This window comes from Oncorhynchus masou, chromosome 32 (assembly GCF_036934945.1).
Source record: "Oncorhynchus masou masou isolate Uvic2021 chromosome 32, UVic_Omas_1.1, whole genome shotgun sequence".
Classification (NCBI taxonomy): Eukaryota; Metazoa; Chordata; class Actinopteri; order Salmoniformes; family Salmonidae; genus Oncorhynchus; species Oncorhynchus masou.
The window spans coordinates 28,550,063-28,567,990 of NC_088243.1; the positions used below are offsets into that span (position 1 = coordinate 28,550,063).

General features: G+C 39.2%; 1 protein-coding gene across 5 annotated transcripts; it reads left to right on the plus strand.

Annotated features, from left to right (window-relative positions):
• The first annotated feature begins 2,041 nt into the window (after positions 1-2,041).
• LOC135525849 (CLOCK-interacting pacemaker-like) lies at positions 2,042-16,867 on the plus strand. 5 transcript variants are annotated; one of them, XM_064953779.1, is made up of 4 exons: positions 2,042-2,217; positions 11,354-11,506; positions 11,856-12,001; positions 12,971-16,867. In XM_064953779.1, the coding sequence occupies exons 2-4, from the start codon at positions 11,410-11,412 to the stop codon at positions 13,826-13,828; spliced, it is 1,101 nt and encodes a 366-aa protein (XP_064809851.1). In that variant the 5' UTR covers positions 2,042-2,217; positions 11,354-11,409; the 3' UTR covers positions 13,829-16,867. The 5 variants fall into 5 exon arrangements, with proteins under 5 accessions (XP_064809851.1, XP_064809854.1, XP_064809853.1 ...); XM_064953781.1 differs by lacking the exon at positions 2,042-2,217 and adding an exon at positions 2,234-2,742; XM_064953782.1 differs by lacking the exon at positions 11,354-11,506.
• Positions 16,868-17,928: the final 1,061 nt, after the last annotated feature.

The following is a 17,928-nucleotide window of genomic DNA, read 5'->3' on the forward strand; positions in this document are numbered from 1 at the left end:
AGGCCCTCTTGCTGTAGGGGAGTGTTTCTAACTTAGGTTCCACAGGAAGCACATGTTGCTTGGTGAAAAAATACCTTGGTGACAACTGACCTGAGAGACATTTTTGTGAAGCAGTGCAATTGAAGACCAAACATTTAAAGGTTTTAAAGTTAAAATCATGATGGATGTTTTGCATAATTACATGATTATTATTGTTTAGTGTTGTTTATTTTATTGCTGTGGTTGTTTTAGCTGCTTATCCCATTTAACATGAATAGGCCTATTTATGAATAAATGTTCCATTCATGAACTTTCTATGTTGTTTCATTAAATCTTTAGGACTAACCGACTAACCAAATGCTTGGGGTCCTCTCATGGCAAGTAGGTTCATTAGTAGACTAGCTACTCCTTTCCCAAACGGAATAAGTTATATTTAACTTTTTGTGTTGTGATATAAAACATTGTACTCTCATACATGGACTATGGACTAGTACAGTCAGTGAGTTGCAGCCTTATGTGGAGTCTGGGCGTACTAAGTGCTCAGGAGCCCCTGCAGCAGCAACAGGACTATACTAGTAGAATATCACCCTCCAGTGGTTACAAATGGCATTTTCAGAGTTTTTTTTTTTAAGAGATTTGTTTAGGATGAGGTATAGAATTATATTATTGATATAATAGGTACAGTTATGTCCATCATAATTTTTTCATGGGACAAGGTGTTGGTGTACTTTTATTTAATTAAATAGAAAATAACCACAAAATCAATATACATGTAGGCTATGCAATATACTGTAACATACACATTGTATTTTTCATCTTAATGTTAAAAAAAATCAGACAACACGTCACTGTCCATGTAACATAATAGTCAATAACTCCAAAGCAAGTTGACCTACAAGTAGACCTACACTGCAAGTAGACCTACACTGCAAGTAGACCTACACTGCAAGTAGACCTATACCCCAGTATCAATTTAAGGAGCCGCGTTAGAAAGAGCTGAGTTAAACCAACTTAAGCTATGAACAATCATGGAACTTGAACTGACTGGTTGCCGTGAAATGGCTAATTGGACCATATAAACTCTGTTAACATTTTAACTTGGTGATCAAGACCCTCAGACTAGGTCTGTTCCTTGTTTCTCTATTTCATTTATAGGCCTATAACTTCTGCTGTCATTTCTGTTTCATGACTTATGGCGTTATTGTGTTTTTTCCAGACTACTTTGTGTTTCTGATTCTTTCACAGCTGAACCAAATATTAAAATGAGTTGCTGCTCTTAGAGTTTCAATGTTCTCTATTCCCCTCTGTCATCTACTCACCTCAAGTCATTTTACAATCTACACACTGATCGAGTACACTATCACATTGCCCTCCACCTGTGGTGGGTCTGTTTTTAACATGACTTTCATATTGACATTTTTGTGTATTATCTGTTGAATAAAGCAGTGGGTTGATGTACAGAACCATGAATTACATTTCACGCTTAAGAGTAGAGAATTGTTTTATCATTTGTGCTTGTTGTGTATTTATTAGACAGTGTCCTTTAATATGACTAAGAACAAATTTGTTCTGGAGAAGTGTATGACTATTTTATCTAAAAAATAAAATAGAATCTGTGATGTTGTAATCAAATATGATAAAGGATATGCCCAAACATCTGAGTGAGTATTATATATTGTAAATAGATATAGATATATTATATCTGTGAAGAGTGTGCAACAGTTAATAAAGAAATATATCATTGTCTTATGTGGCTCAAATATCATACTTTTTGTGAGAAAACTTTTGTTGAGAGGGTGGTGTGTGTACATGCGTGTGAGAATGATAAATGTTGATCACAGCTCAATCTGTTTTGGATTATACCTAACAGTATACAGGATATTAATGGCACAGACAGTTCCCTATTATATTACACATCGCACATATGATGTTAATGTTGGTTCTGATCAAGCCATATCACGTGGGTCACGTTTGCTAAATACATCGCTCTGGTCGCAATGCCAATGTTGTACACCAATAGGAACGCTTGAAAAAAATAGAGGGAGTGACGTCTCCACAGTTTCCTTAGCAACGCCTGCTGCCCAGTTATACGGCAAAGGCTAGAGTGTTGAATCCGTTTTAAATTGAAAAGTTTTGGTCTTTCATCGAAGCGAAAGCAATGCGAACTATTTTAGTTTAATAGTTGTGAATGTGAACACGTCTACGTTGTCGAATTTTCAAGAGGACTCAACACTTAAAGTAGGTACAAAACGATATATTTGATTTTGTGATCTCGTGATTGCATTGTTGGCAGTGCTCCGCCACTTTCAAAGTCCGATGTAACCTACACAGCACCGTATTTTGACTGAGCAGAGCCGGACAACAACAATCTCGGTTCAACCAGTCCAGACATGGCGGGCGAAGGGGCGCAGCGTAAACGACAAGCTAGCAAACACAGCTGGCTAATGCAGTTAGCTGTGTAGCTAACTTTAGAGATTGATATCCACCTAATTTTCGAACGCTTTTAAAAAACGGAAGCCAAACGGGGAAACTATGGATACAACTTCCCCTGCGCTCGCGCTCTTCATGTGCGTGCCACTAGAAATCCCCGAATTAGCTTGTGTCTGTTAGCCGTACAGAGGAAGCAGAGGGACAAACTATTTTTATAGACGGACAGCTATTCCGAGACAGCTCCATAACACCATGGCTGTAGTAAATTCTAAAGGGACTTCAGGTTACGAAGAAAAAAGCACGGGAACTGTAAAAATATCTGAACACTATGAGGTGGATATGAACACGTACTACTCAATTACATGCTCGCTTACACATACGGACTTACACATACACTTGATCTCGCTCTCTTCTCTCACTCATGTCTTTCTCACTTTTTTCTCCCTCTTGTCGAGAACTGTTCTATAATTTAATATGTTTATTGTTTGTCTATGTATTTGTTTACATGTTTATATATGTTTACAACAAGCAAAGGGAAGATATCAGAATAGGGGCATTGGGGAATAATAACATATTGTACGGGATACATATGTACTAGGGATGCGCGATATATTGGTGAACATATCAGAATCGGCCGATATTAGCTAAAAATGCCAACATGGGCATCAGCCGATTTCTAGTTGTTAACCTAGACCGATGTTAGAAATCAATGTCAAAGCTACTATGTATATCTTATATAAAGTAGGTACATGACATAATAACGCCACATTCCTAACCTAGCCCACACAATGTCTGCTGTGTGAATCGAGCAGTCAACATTTCGAGGAGTCATTTGAAAGAGTAAGAACATTTCAGCGAGACAACTCAAAGGCAAAATCCATTAAAGCCAAGATAATGGAATTCATTGCCCTTGACAATCAACTGTTCTCTGTCGTTGGGGATGTTGGCTTTCGTCACCGGTACACACTACCAAGTGTGCTATTGTTCAGATGTTGCCCTACCAGAGTTGCACAATAATAGCGTCAATGCTATTATCTTCACGACATACTATGGAACGCCGTTTGGGTCTTTGCGTGTCAAAAAAGATAGTGTCACTGTCAAAGCTGTACAAAAACACAAACACAGACCACGAACAATGTGTTTACAATACTGTGTTCATAATAAAGCATAATTTGTTGAATCGCAACTACTAGGGCAGCTAGCTTTAGCTTGGTACCTAGCTAGCACCAATACAACCAGCCTGAAAATAATAACCAGTAGGAACTGCAGTCATTTTCACTATTCTTAGCAATGATTAAGAATCATTGTAAGTAAGTATTAGCTAGGTTGCCACTTGTTGTTTGCCTATTGAAATTGAACTTCAGTTCATGAATGTAAATAGCTAACCAGCTAATTAACCCTGTTGCCCAAAGAATGCTTCATCTGGCTCGGGAGGCTCAACCAAATGGGGTTATGAGTTGTGAAGCTAGTCATAATAAAGATTACGCACAATAGTGGAATTTGCAGTTTGCCTTCAAAATAAAAGTATGTCATTGACAGTGATGCAAATGAATACAAATAGTAGAATTATGCCGTACTTTTATTTTGAAGGATAACCGCAAAGTCCACTGTTGTGGCTAATCCTTATTGTGGCTAGCTTCACATAAATGGGTCCGAGCACCATTAATCAAATAAGAACTCTCTTATAAATTAGGGTTATTTTAGATGACGACACATTGGCTAGCTAACTATATAGCTCCTGAAACAGATTATCTTGTGTTATTTGACACGTGAAATAGTGTTATTTGACATGTCAAATGAACAATGAAAAAGCACAGCAGGTAAATGAAAGAAATAGGTTTGATTATGTTTTACTGGTAATGGGGACATATGTAAATGCCAACAAAATAACTTTTTGGTGTGTGTCCTTTATTTAACTAGGAAGTCAGTTAAGAACAACGTTTATTTACAATGATGGCCCGGACGGTGCTGGGCCAATTGTGCGCCGCCCTATGGGACTCCCAATCACGTCCGGATGTGATACAGTCAGGATTCGAACCAGGGACATTAGTGACGCAACTTGCACTGGGATGCAGTGCCTTAGACTGCTGCGTCCTTGAGTGTGTGTGTTTGTTAACTATTTAACTGTACTAGAATGCTTAAAAGGCCGCTAAATTTTTAAATATCGGTCATCGGTGTCATGTTTTTTGGCAAGGAAAATATTGGATATTGGTATTGGCCAAAAATGTCATATCGGTTCATCACTAATTTGTACTGTAGTGAAGCCGTCTCTATAGTAATGCAAGGTCTCTTTCTCGATCATGTGAAACGTCAATTGCTATGGAAATGCTGGGATGTGTTTTTCAATGATGTTAAAGGTAATTATGATGCAACTGTGATGGTGATACGATATGGATTACAATTATCATCCTGAATATTTAGGTTGCACTACATTTTACACACATAGACACTCAACCATGCAAATTGGCAGGATTATTAATTATTTCGACATCACACATTATAGTTTTACTCTTATACAGACATCATACACGCTCTCACTAAATCACGTCCAATATCATACACATCAATCTACTCAGATTTACTACACACATAATATCTTGTCTCAATTTCCTAGCATCTGTGGCATTGGCTCACAGGAAAACAGGCAAGGGAATAAAAAACAAATATTGCGAGAACCTATTTCTTGAATACTAAATATCAGACATTTGAAAGCTCTAATTTGACTGTCATACCTCTCTTATGACAGTAACTTTACAAGCACTAATTATGGTCAAATTAGACTGAGAAAAGTATCTAGTTATGGTAAGGGATGAAATAAGTATAGCTAGTTATAATTGTAACGGCTTAGCAGATTATAAAAAAGATCAGTCTTTACGTGGCTAAAAGAAAAGGAATATAACATATACTGTTTATAGGAAACTCACTCTACAGCCTTAGATGAAGTTGTGTGGAAAAAGGAATAGGGTGGTGAAATAATTTTCTGTCATGGACAAAGGAACTTGAAAGGTGTGCTTTGATATTAATGAACAAAAAATTCGATCTGAATGTGCAATTTAGAGGTCAACCAATTATGATTTTTCAACGCCGATACCGATTTTATTAGAGGACCCAAAAAAGCCGATACCGATTAATCAGCCCCCCAAAAAATTTTTTACAATTATATGTGTGTGTGTGTGTGTGTGTGTGTGTGTGTGTGTGTGTGTGTGTGTGTGTGTAATAATGACAATTACAACAATACTCAATGAACACTTATTTTAACTTGACATAATAAAATCTATTTAGTCTCAAATAAATAATGAAACATGTTCAATTTGGTTTAAATAATGCAAAAACCGTGTTGGAGAAGAAAGTAAAAGTGCAGTATGTGCCATGTAAAAAAAGCTAACGTTTAAGTTCCATGCTCAGAACATGAGAACATATGAAAGCTGGTGGTTCCTTTTAACACGAGTCTTCAATATTCCCAGTTAAGAAGTTTTAGGTTGTAGTTATAGGAATTATGATGCGTTGACTATTTCGCTCTATACCATTTTTATGTATTTCATATACCTTTGACTATTGGATGTTCTTATAGGCACCTTAGTATTGCCAGATTAATCTTGGGAGTTGATAGGCTTGAAGTCATAAACAGCGCTGTGCCTCAAGCATAGCTAAGAGCTGCTGGCAAACGCAGTAAAGTGCTGTTTGAATGAATGCTTACGAGCCTGCTGCTGCCTACCACTGCTCAGTCAGACTGCTCTATCAACTATTCAATCATATACTTAATTATAATATAATAAACACACAGAAATACGAACCTTTGGTTATTAATATGGTCAAATCCGTAAACTGTCATTCTGTCTTCACACAGCTTGCAATGAGCCAGGCGGCGCTCCTGCATATACTCTGACTCTGCTTTCACTGGGTGCAAGGGAGGTGACAATTTCCCGAGTTAATATTGCCTGTTAACATTAATTTATTGGAACTAAATATGCAGGTTTCAAAAAATATACTTCTGTGTATTGATTTCAAGAAAGTCATTGATTTTTATGGTTATGTACATTTGTACAACAATTGTGCTTTTTTCGTGAATGCGCTTTTGTTAAATCATCACCTGTTTGGCGAAGTTGAGGTAAGCTGTTATTCTATGACAAATTAACAGGAAACGCTTTGATTATATGCAACGCAGGACGAGCTAGTTAACCTAGTAATATCATCAACCATGTGTAGGCAACTGGTAATTATGTGACGATTGATGGTTTTTTATAAGATAAGTTTAATGCTAGCTATCAACTTACCTTGCTAGCTAGCAACTTACCATACTTGCAGCCACAGGGTCCTTTTGATGCTGAACTGCGTAACAGGTGGTCAGCCTGCCATACAGTCTCCTCGTGGATTGCAATGTTTCCACCTGTTGTCTATTTCATTTGCACAACAGCATGTGAAATTTATTGTCAATCAGTGTTGCTTCCTAAGTGGACAGTTTGATTTCACAGAAGTGTGTTTGACTTGGAGTTACATTGTGTTGTTTAAGTGTTCCCTTTATTTTTTTGAGCAGTGTTTGTATATACATACATACATACATACATACATACATACATACATACATACATACATACATACATACATACATACATACATACATACATACAGTGAGTGCCTTGCGAAAGTATTTGGCCCCCTTGAACTTTGCGACCTTTTGCCACATTTCAGGCTTCAAACATAAAGATATAAAACTGTATTTTTTTGTGAAGAATCAACAACAAGTGGGACACAATCATGAAGTGGAACGACATTTATTGGATATTTCAAACTTTTTTAACAAATCAAAAACTGAAAAATTGGGCGTGCAAAATTATTCAGCCCCTTTACTTTCAGTGCAGCAAACTCTCTCCAGAAGTTCAGTGAGGATCTCTGAATGATCCAATGTTGACCTAAATGACTAATGATGAAAAATACAATCCACCTGTGTGTAATCAAGTCTCCGTATAAATGCACCTGCACCGTGATAGTCTCAGAGGTCCGTTAAAAGCGCAGAGAGCATCATGAAGAACAAGGAACACACCAGGCAGGTCCGAGATACTGTTGTGAAGAAGTTTAAAGCCGGATTTGGATACAAAAAGATTTCCCAAGCTTTAAACATCCCAAGGAGCACTGTGCAAGCGATAATATTGAAATGGAAGGAGTATCAGACCACTGCAAATCTACCAAGACCTGGCCGTCCCTCTAAACTTTCAGCTCATACAAGGAGAAGACTGATCAGAGATGCAGCCAAGAGGCCCATGATCACTCTGGATGAACTGCATAGATCTACAGCTGAGGTGGGAGACTCTGTCCATAGGACAACAATCCGTTGTATATTGCACAAATCTGGCCTTTATGGAAGAGTGGCCTTTTCTTAAGAAAGAAAAGAAAGCCATTTCTTAAAGAAATCCATAAAAAGCGTCGTTTAAAGTTTGCCACAAGCCACCTGGGAGACACACCAAACATGTGGAAGAAGGTGCTCTGGTCAGATGAAACCAAAATTGAACTTTTTGGCAACAATGCAAAACGTTATGTTTGGCGTAAAAGCAACACAGCTCATCACCCTGACCACACCATACCCACTGTCAAACATGGTGGTGGCAGCATCATGGTTTGGGCCTGCTTTTCTTCAGCAGGGACAGGGAAGATGGTTAAAATTGATGGGAAGATGGATGGAGCCAAATACAGGACCATTCTGGAAGAAAACCTGATGGAGTCTGCAAAAGACGTGAGACTGGGACGGAGATTTGTCTTCCAACAAGACAACGATCCAAAACATAAAGCAAAATCTACAATGGAATGGTTCAAAAATAAACATATCCAGGTGTTAGAATGGCCAAGTCAAAGTCCAGACCTGAATCCAATCGAGAATCTGTGGAAAGAACTGAAAACTGCTGTTCACAAATGCTCTCCATCCAACCTCACTGAGCTCGAGCTGTTTTGCAAGGAGGAATGGGAAAAAAATTCAGTCTCTCGATGTGCAAAACTGATAGAGACATACCCCAAGTGACTTACAGCTGTAATCGCAGCAAAAGGTGGCGCTACAAAGTATTAACTTAAGGGGGCTGAATAATTTTGCATGCCCAATTTTTCAGTTTTTGATTTGTTAAAAAAGTTTGAAATATCCAATAAATGTCGTTCCACTTCATGATTGTGTCCCACCTGTTGTTGATTCTTCACAAAAAAATACAGTTTTATATCTTTGTTTGAAGCGTGAAATGTGGCAAAAGGTTGCAAAGTTCAAGGGTGCTGAATACTTTCGCAAGGCACTGTATATGTGTATATATATATCTATCTCTGCTTAGCAATATATATTTATATTGCTAAACAGGTAGGGCTCAAAACAGGTTTGGCTCTGCCGGGTCGACACTGCTGATGATGTGCCTGGACCTTGTCGGCTAATTTGCTGAGAAAAAAAACATAACTGACCCAAATGGTTGCCCAATCAGGCAGGCTTGATGCAGTTCTTTCTAGGTGAATATGCATTCAAAAGGCAGGCTTTTGAGTGGTTATACAAATGACAGTTTACAGCCTAGACTAGAGTTAGTACACAAACTTAATGAAGTTCTTCATTACTTTGTGTTGTTGTAGCCTAGGTATGATACATGTCTTGTCCCTAGAACAATAGGTTAGCTTTTCTAGCTAGGTGTGCACCAGGGTACTGGGTGGGAGCGCACTCAGCCCAACCTCGGGAGCGCATGTAGTGTAGAGGCAACCTATGATTTCGTTATCTGATTTAACTTTTCTTTTTTTTTTTCACTGTGTAAATGGACTGGATATATTCACTGTGATATTAAGCCTAATGTTGAACTAGGAATTATGGGCAAATGTGCATTTGTATCTTAGGCTGCAGCCTACATCTCGAGCCTGTCTGTCATCATTCTTCTGTTGCGCAATTACGCACCTGGCCTCTCCGCTGCCATGGCTATTCCTCTTAAATCTTGTGGCTTCTCAGGAAAATACAGACTACAAAAACATGCTGGACACTTATTTCAACTGATTTTCTTTAGCCTACTAAGAGCCTATTGGAGGAGAGATGCACGCTTACAGCATTAAGAACGAGCTAAGAGTTGGATAAGTCCATATTTTCTTATTGTAGCAGGCCTATCTTCCCCCGGGCTACATCCTGACAAAATACACAATATGAGTAGCCTGCTAATGTACCTTTCTGGACCTTCTAAACTGTTGAGAATAGACCCAAACTGATCCAAATGGTTGCATAACAAAGGCTTAGGCTGTAGGACTATGCAGTTATTTAGGCATGAAATAAAATAGGATGTTTGAACGGTTATTCAAATTTCTCTATATCGCTGCAGTTTACAGCCTTTTCAACAATAATTTTGTACTCACTTGATAACAATACATTCCTCATTGCATTGGGCTTTTGTAGCCCAGGTATAATATTTTTCTTGACTAAAAATGTAGGCTTAATCAATAGTGAAGCTTTGCGTTCACAGGGAACATTTTTTTAAATTCTAGGCCTAATAGCCTAATCAGGGAAAGAAGCAGGCTTGTTCTTGCTATTTGCTCAATGTAAAACAGGCCTACAGCATAGAAAATGCATGTCGGGGTTAAGTTTTAGGAGAGAAAGTGCATTGGTGTGATCACTTTTAGCCTGTTATGATAACATTGTTGTACTGATGCATTGCAAATAGTTGCACAGGACATACAGAGAGATGAGCTCAGTGAAAAAGAAGACCGAAAGGAATTGACAACCATTAGAAACATGGAAATCGGGCCTCCTGAGTGGCGCAGTGGTCTAAGGCATTGCATCGCCGTGCTAGAGGGTGTCAATACAGATCCAGGTTCGATCCCGAGCTGTGTCGCAACCCGCCGCGACTGGGAGACCCATGAGACGGCGCACAATTCGTCCGGGTTAGCGGAGGGTTTGGTTGGCTGGGATGTCCTTGTCCCATCGCGCTCTAGCAACTCCTTGTGGCGGCCGGACGCATGCACGCTGACTTCAGGTCGCCAGCTGGACTGTGTTTCCTCCGACACATTGGTACGGCTGGCTTCCTGGTTAAGCGAGCGGTGTGTCAAGAAGCAGTGCGGCTTGTCGGGTCGTGTTTCAGAGGACGGATGGCTCTCAACCTTTGCCTCTCCCCAGTTCGTACAAAATTGGGGAGAAAAAAGGATAATAAGTACAAAACAAGAATAATGGAAACATTGAAATCACTTACAAACCACTTGAGCAATGACATGTTGTATAAGACATGCAGGCTAAACTGCATTTGTTGTTGAATTGATCAATTTATATACGAGTTAGGCCTAATATTATTTTTCATTAGGCCTACATGTACATGGAAGTATTACTTGCAGTTGTCACTATGACAATGATCACACCCTGAAAGCACTGAATGGTCTGAACCAGTATATGCGTTAGAGACCTCATGAATGGTCTGTGTTGCCACTTTATTAATAGGCAGCAAGCAGTGGCATGCCTTGATCAGTTGATTGACAGGTGTAGGACTGTAAAACAAACTTTCCTCTTGTGTGGATGCCCACCTTTGTTTTTATAGTTAATAGCCAATAGTTTATCATTATAGTTAGTGAATTTGAATTAAATTAATATCAAATTTCACTTGTGTACTTTACTTTTATACTCTATAAATGTACTCCTTTAAATCACCGGCGTGCTGCAGTAGAGCGGAAGTCGAATGCATCACTTCCGTTGTTTGGCTTTGCGCATAGCAACGTTTGAAAATGAGGTGGATCACTAGTAAGCTGTTATTGGCTTGCTCTCTTGACAGTACGCAAGCGTGATTATTGTGGCTAACTGTTTGTTGTTTGTTACTGTCTGCCAACGTTAGCTAGATTGCTTGCCTAGTGAATTTGACTCCATATGCGGCTAGGTTGAAACTGTGATTAAATGTTTCATGTGATGTGTAGCCTTAAAACACTGTGATTATCGGCTCTAACTATAACTTTTTATTTCTATGATTAGGACGATTCAACCCCATTGTAGATGGTTTGGTTTGAGAGGTCCAAGGAAGAGCAAAGATGAGCAAACCACAGAGCCACAGGAGGCCCTCATCCACTATGATGTACCACCTGAGAGCATCTAAGCCAGAGTCTGAGAGGGACTCCGGTTTCTCAGGTGTTACAAACACACGAATGTACACCCTGCCTCTCTATCAACTCAAATCCAGAAATCTAGGCCACCACCATTTCCTCAGCGAAATTGTTGTTTTGAGCACCAGGAGTGGTGACCTTTTTTTTTTTTTTTTTTTTTTGCTGTGGGTTCACTCAGCTATGACTAGGTCAGGGCATGATTCCCATGGAATCTTTACTGTGGCTGTGGAGTTATTACCTCGAGCTGTTATCTCTCTGTTACCCTTGCAAATATTTCCAAAATTGCTCTTCAAGATCTTGGCACAAAAAGAAAACAAAGGCGGTGGTGTTTCTATTAACTTTTTTTTTTCTTTTCTTTTTTTTCTCCTTTCCAGATGCCAGCTCTGGGTACCAGAATGTGATGGACCAAACTGACTCGGAGGACATGGTGAGGGCCCCAGGTCCCCAGGTGGCTGTAGCCGGAGGATCCTACCCTGGCCTCTCCCCCATGATCATCATGAACAACATAGTCCTGAATCTGGTACTGTAGACTAAACTGTGCCTTGTTTGTGACCTATGTGCTATTATTCTCTGCTCAGCTTGTAGTTCAGTTGTTCTGTGGTTGGGTTCATTAGCTTCAATATTCCAGGGCTCTACAGTGACCTTTTTTTTTACAAGGAGCACATGTCCTCCTAAGTGGAAAAAAATGTAGCACAATGAAAAATATTTTCGTTACTAAAGCGGCAATCCGCATTTGAAACAATAACAAGGCATTTTCCCCACCAGTGTTTTGGTAAAAGGTTGAGGGACGGGGCTGGAGGAATGTGACCACCCTCAAAATCATAGAAAGAGCTATGGATGCAAGGACTGACCATACATGATATCAAAATTATAGTTTTAACCATTTAACCACACCAGATACTTTTACTTTGTTTACAAACATTGGAAAACATGTTTTATATTTTGGCTTCTAATGGGGTAAGACGGTTGAACTTAGCTAATGGGGCATTAATAAGTTATGCTCTTCAAGAATCAATGGGTTTATATCATTAATATATGTCCAAAAATGGATGTAATAAGTGCTGATTGGTGCTTTAATTATAAGACTTGCCAGAAATTACAACATAGTGTTAGGAGCACCAGAAAATGTGATTTTTTAAGATTGAGATAATATCCTATATTTGGCCTATATCTCCTGAAGAAGCTCTCCCTTGTCTTTTCTGTCTGTGCCACGACATGTTTGCATACTACTGAGGCTGAGGGACAGCGAAGAAATCATTACAACAATTATTACCTTGGTGATTTTTTTTATTTATCTTGGGGCACTGGTGCTCGTAGATAAAAAATTCCAGCACAGCAAAATATTTAGGAGCAAATGCCCTTAAATGGTATCACTGTAGAGCCCTACATTGCTTTAACACAGGGAACAATTACAGTACTGTATTCTTCTTTGTCAATTACCATCTTTTTGTATGATCTAATGAGTGAGATGGTATTATGATGCCCCCAGCCAAGCCCAATGTCTCCAGTAGTAAAGCCCTGGGGCTTCCCTTCCTCCCTGGAGATTCTCCCCCAGTCCCAGGTGGTCCTCCTCCATCCCATGGTCCCCAACGGAAGCAACAACATCAGTAACAACATCTCTCCAAAGCGTTCCTCAGACAAGCACAGGGACTCAAAGAATAACTACCTGCCCATACTGAAATCTTATCCCAAAATCGCCCCTCACCCTGGGGAGAGCTCTTCCAGGAGGCAGGGGGCCTCTTCGGCTGAGAGGGGAAGTTCAACACCTGGGTATCACGGGAAACGTAACCGGTGGTATCGTCACCATGGCGACAAACTGTACAGCTCCCATAGCCCCCTGCCAAGGCCTCTGACACCCCTCCAAACAGTGGCCACCTTAGAGGTTGTTGACAAACAAACACAGCTGGCCAGCTCTCAGAAGCTGCCAATACCTCAGTTCCTAGGCATGCCTCACTCCCTGGGGACTGAGGCCACTGCTGTAGTCTCCAATAAATGTGCACCTGTGTCGGAGGCGAGCAGTTGCCAAGGCGACAACGACCGCTGCCAAGACGGCCTGTCCACAGACAACAACAAAGGTAAACGCTTTAGCAACACCTACAACATCCTCAGCAACTCTGGCCTGCTGGGCATAACGCTACGCATCAAGGAGCTGATCAGGCAGAACCGGCGCACCCAGGGCCATTTGAAGCAGCTGCAGGAGCAGACAGATCTGTTTGTGGAGGCCCTGGGCAGTGGTGACCCCCTGGTCTGGACTAGGCTCCAGCTGACCCTGCAGCTAGACACAGACCCTGCCAGGGCTGAGGAGGGGCAGTGTCAGGCCATGGATCCACAGGTTATCCTGGCATAAGACACTAGCAGAAGGAGGTGCATGGATCATAAGCACACCTGCTTTAAACCAGTACAAATGGAGAAACGTGCTTAACCCTTGAACCCTTGCCTATAATCAGTGTTCTGTTTAAATAGCAAGTACTGCTTGCAATAGGGCTATGGCTTCTAGATTAATACATCTATCAATACATGCAGGGAATAGATATGGATAAAATAATACAATGAATTAATCCGTACCTAGCCAGAACAGTAACTGCTTTATTATGGGGGAAACATCACTTTATGACAACGATAATCATTTTTGGGACCAAATTGTAAAGATGATTTAAGTACACCAGACATTAGAGTTTTGTGTACATTTAAAAATTGCTTTAAAAACTTTAACCAATAAGGGGAGATTAGGAACAGCTATAAGAATATTTCATAGTTGATCGTATTTAGTCAGATAATATTTTAGCTAGCCTAGCAATATGTCCTCTTCGGTATTTGTCAGTACTAGACTAGCGCAGCGCTCAACTGTATATTACTGATTGTGATTCTTTAGAGGGCTGTACATAAAGCTTTTGTATTATTATGTCTTTTTTTAGGTATGTACATCTAGTGAAATATGGCCTTGTGCTTGATGTTGCTATTTCTTTTAAACCTGCCTTTGAATTAGGACAACATCAATAACTGAATAGAGTACAGTTAATCACCATAGTTACAATTCGTCTTTTATTAATTAAAGACCAAAAATGAATGCCTGTTAAATGCAGAAAGTTATAGCTACTGAAGTGACGGCACCCATTCTTATGTATGTTATTGAAATACTGTCTTGCATTATACACTGAACAAAAATATAAACGCAACATGTAAAGTGTTGGTCCCATGTTTCATGAGCTGAAATAAAAGATCTCAGAAAGGTTCCATACGCAAAAAAGCTTCTTTCTCTCAAAAAAAAAGTTGTCCAGCCCTGTTAATGAACATTTCTCCTTTGCCAAGATAATCCATCCACCTGACAGGTGTGGCATATCAAGAATCTGATTAAACAGCATGATCATTACACAGGTGCAACATGTGCTGGAGACAATAAGGCCACTCTAAAATGTGCAGTTGCCACAGATGTCTCAAGTCTTTTGAGGGAGTGTGCAATTGGCATGCAGACTGCAAGAATGTCTACCTGAGCTTTTGCCATAGAATTTAATGTGAATTTCTCTACCATAAGCCACCTCCAACATTGTTTTATAGAATCTGGCAGTACATCAAATCGGCCTCACAATGCAGACGACGTGTATGGTGTTGTGTGGGCAAGCGCTTTGCTGACTTCAACGTTGTGATCAGAGTGCCCCATGGTGGCGGTTGGGTTATGGTATGGGCAGGCATAAGCTATGGACAACAAACACAATTGCATTTTATTGATGGCAATTTGAATGCACATAGATACGTGACGAGTTCCCGAGGTCCAATGTCGTGCCATTTATCCTCCTCCATCACCTCATGTTTCAGCATGATAATGCACGGCCCCATTTCACAAGCATCTGTCCACAATTCCTGGAAGCTGAAAATGTCCCAGTTCTTCCATGGCCTGCATACTCACCAGACATGTCACCCATTGAGCTATTTGGTATGCTCTGGATCAACGTGATGACAACGTGTTCCAGTTCCTGCCAATATCCAGCAACTTTGCACAGCCATTGAAGAGGAGTGGGACAACATTCCACAGGCCACAATCAAGAGCCTGATCAACTCTATGCGAAGATGTGTCGCCATGCATGAGGCAAATGGTGGTCACACCAGATACTGACTGGTTTTCTGATCTACGCCCCTACCATTTTTTTTAAAGGTATCTGACCAACAGATGCATATCTGTTTTCCCAGTCATGTGAAATCCATAGATTAGGGCCTAAATAATTAATTTAAATTGACTAATTTCCTTATATGAACTGTAACTATTTACAGTTCATATCATTTACGTTGTTGCGTTATTTTTGTTCAGTATAGGTTGTACTACATATTACATCATAATATTTAATTCAATATTTGAGTTGAGGAAAAACCCCAGTGGTTGCAGGCTAATACAACATTTGTTAATGATAATGTTTTTTTATTCAGATCTAAGGAGTCAGATGGCTGATGAAAAGTAGCATTGTGTTGATTGTTATCTCTCTCTAACTCGAACTAGTCCTTCACATGCTGTATTGTACATAACACAGAAAGAACTGTTGAAAATGTTTTATATTTGAAGTTATTACTAGTCAGCTCATTTGTAATTTACTAGAATCCCACTCTTTGTGCTAAAGTGTCTTCAGCTGAAGCAGTTCTTGTTTTAAAGGACTTTACTGGAACGTTCATGTAGGGGGAGTGGTAAAAATAGCTTGGAAGTGATCATATTTATATATTTAAATGCTATTAGGAATGAATACTTATTCAAAGATTTTGTATTTTAAATGTGTTTCTAAACACAAGTTACATCATTTAATTTGAGTTTTTCTTTGTGTTTTGGCCAATTATTTGATTGTGCCTATAAAATGCTCTTTGTTCTTCAACCTTAACAAGAGAAAGTACTGCCAAATGTCAGTCATACATGTGTATGTCCCGGGACTGACAAAATACGGAAATGTGGGCCTAATGCTCTTCTGGTTTTGTCCAGTGTGATTAGAATATTAGTTACAGTAGGTGCTCAGTATTTTCTTGACCGTACATCTATTTACTAGAATGTAGTATTTGGTAATAGACTTACAACTGTTGTAGGTACTGATAATTCATTTATAAATGTTACAATGGCTCTCAAAGGCTTAGGTAAGCTAGCCTTCTCAAACTATTGGCTCTCTAGTAATACAGTAACTAGCTTTGTGTTGTGTGTTCTTAGTGATTTGGAGGTATTGATATGTTATCAAAATTGGTATGGCAAAATACTGCGATCATCAGTACAAAGTAAAGTACAGGAAAATTGTAGCTTTGGAGAAAAGCACAAAGACCGTTTTAACCATCATTTACTGAAGTGCACTTTTTTGTACTTTTTTAAAGAAATATTGTTTGCATTGACATGGTTGCTTAATAAACAGTGGTTTTGAAATGATTTTGCACTCTGTTGTTGGTGTTTTTGAGCGCACTCCATCTGAGCCAGAAAAGACCACTGCCATATTGAACTGTTTTATTGGTAATATAACAGGAATAGACTAAATAGTTCTACAAAGCAGTTTGTTTTTCCATAAGATAATTTATTTGCTCCAGATGGAATCTAAATAATACCAGAATAAATACCAGAATATTCATTACAGTTAAAGATGGGCTGTAAAATGTTATACAGAGCCTTCAGAAAGTATTCACACCCCTTGACTTTTTCCACATTTTGTTGTGTTACATTTGACATTTCTACAATTTAGATTGTTTTGTCACAGGCCTACACACAATACCACATAATCTCAAAGTGGAATTATATATTTATTTTACAATTTTAATAAAAAATGAAAAGCTGAAATTTCTTAGAGTCAAGTATTCAGCCCCTTTGGTATGGCAAGCCTAAATAAGTTCAGAAGAGAACATTTGCTTAAGTCACTATACTGTAAGTTGCATGGAATCACTCTGTGTGCAATAATAGTGTTTAACATACCTCATCTCTGTACTCGTACAATTATTTGTAAAGTCCCTCGGTCGAGCAGTGCATTTTAAACCGATTCAACCAAAAAGACCAGGAAGGTTTTCAAATGCCTCGCAAAGAAGGGCAGATTGGTAGATGCTTTTTTTTTTTTTTTTTAAGCAGACATTGAATATCTCTGAGCATAGTGAAGGTATTACACTTTGGATTGTGTATCAATACATCCAGTCATTAGAAATATACAATGGCAAATATACAATGGCTGTGTGTGTGGAGAAAACAGGCTGGATCAACAACATTGTAGTTACTCCACAATACTACACTAAGAGTGAAAAGAACATGCATCGTGTTTACAACAAGGCACTAAAGTAATACTGCAAAAAAACATTTTTTGTCCTGAATATAAACTTATGTTTGGGGCAAATCCAATACAACACATTACTGAGTACCACTCTCCATATCTTCAAGCATAGTGGTGGCTGCATCATGTTATGTGTATGCTTGTAAGGACTGGGGAGTTCTTCAGGATAAAAAAAGAAACA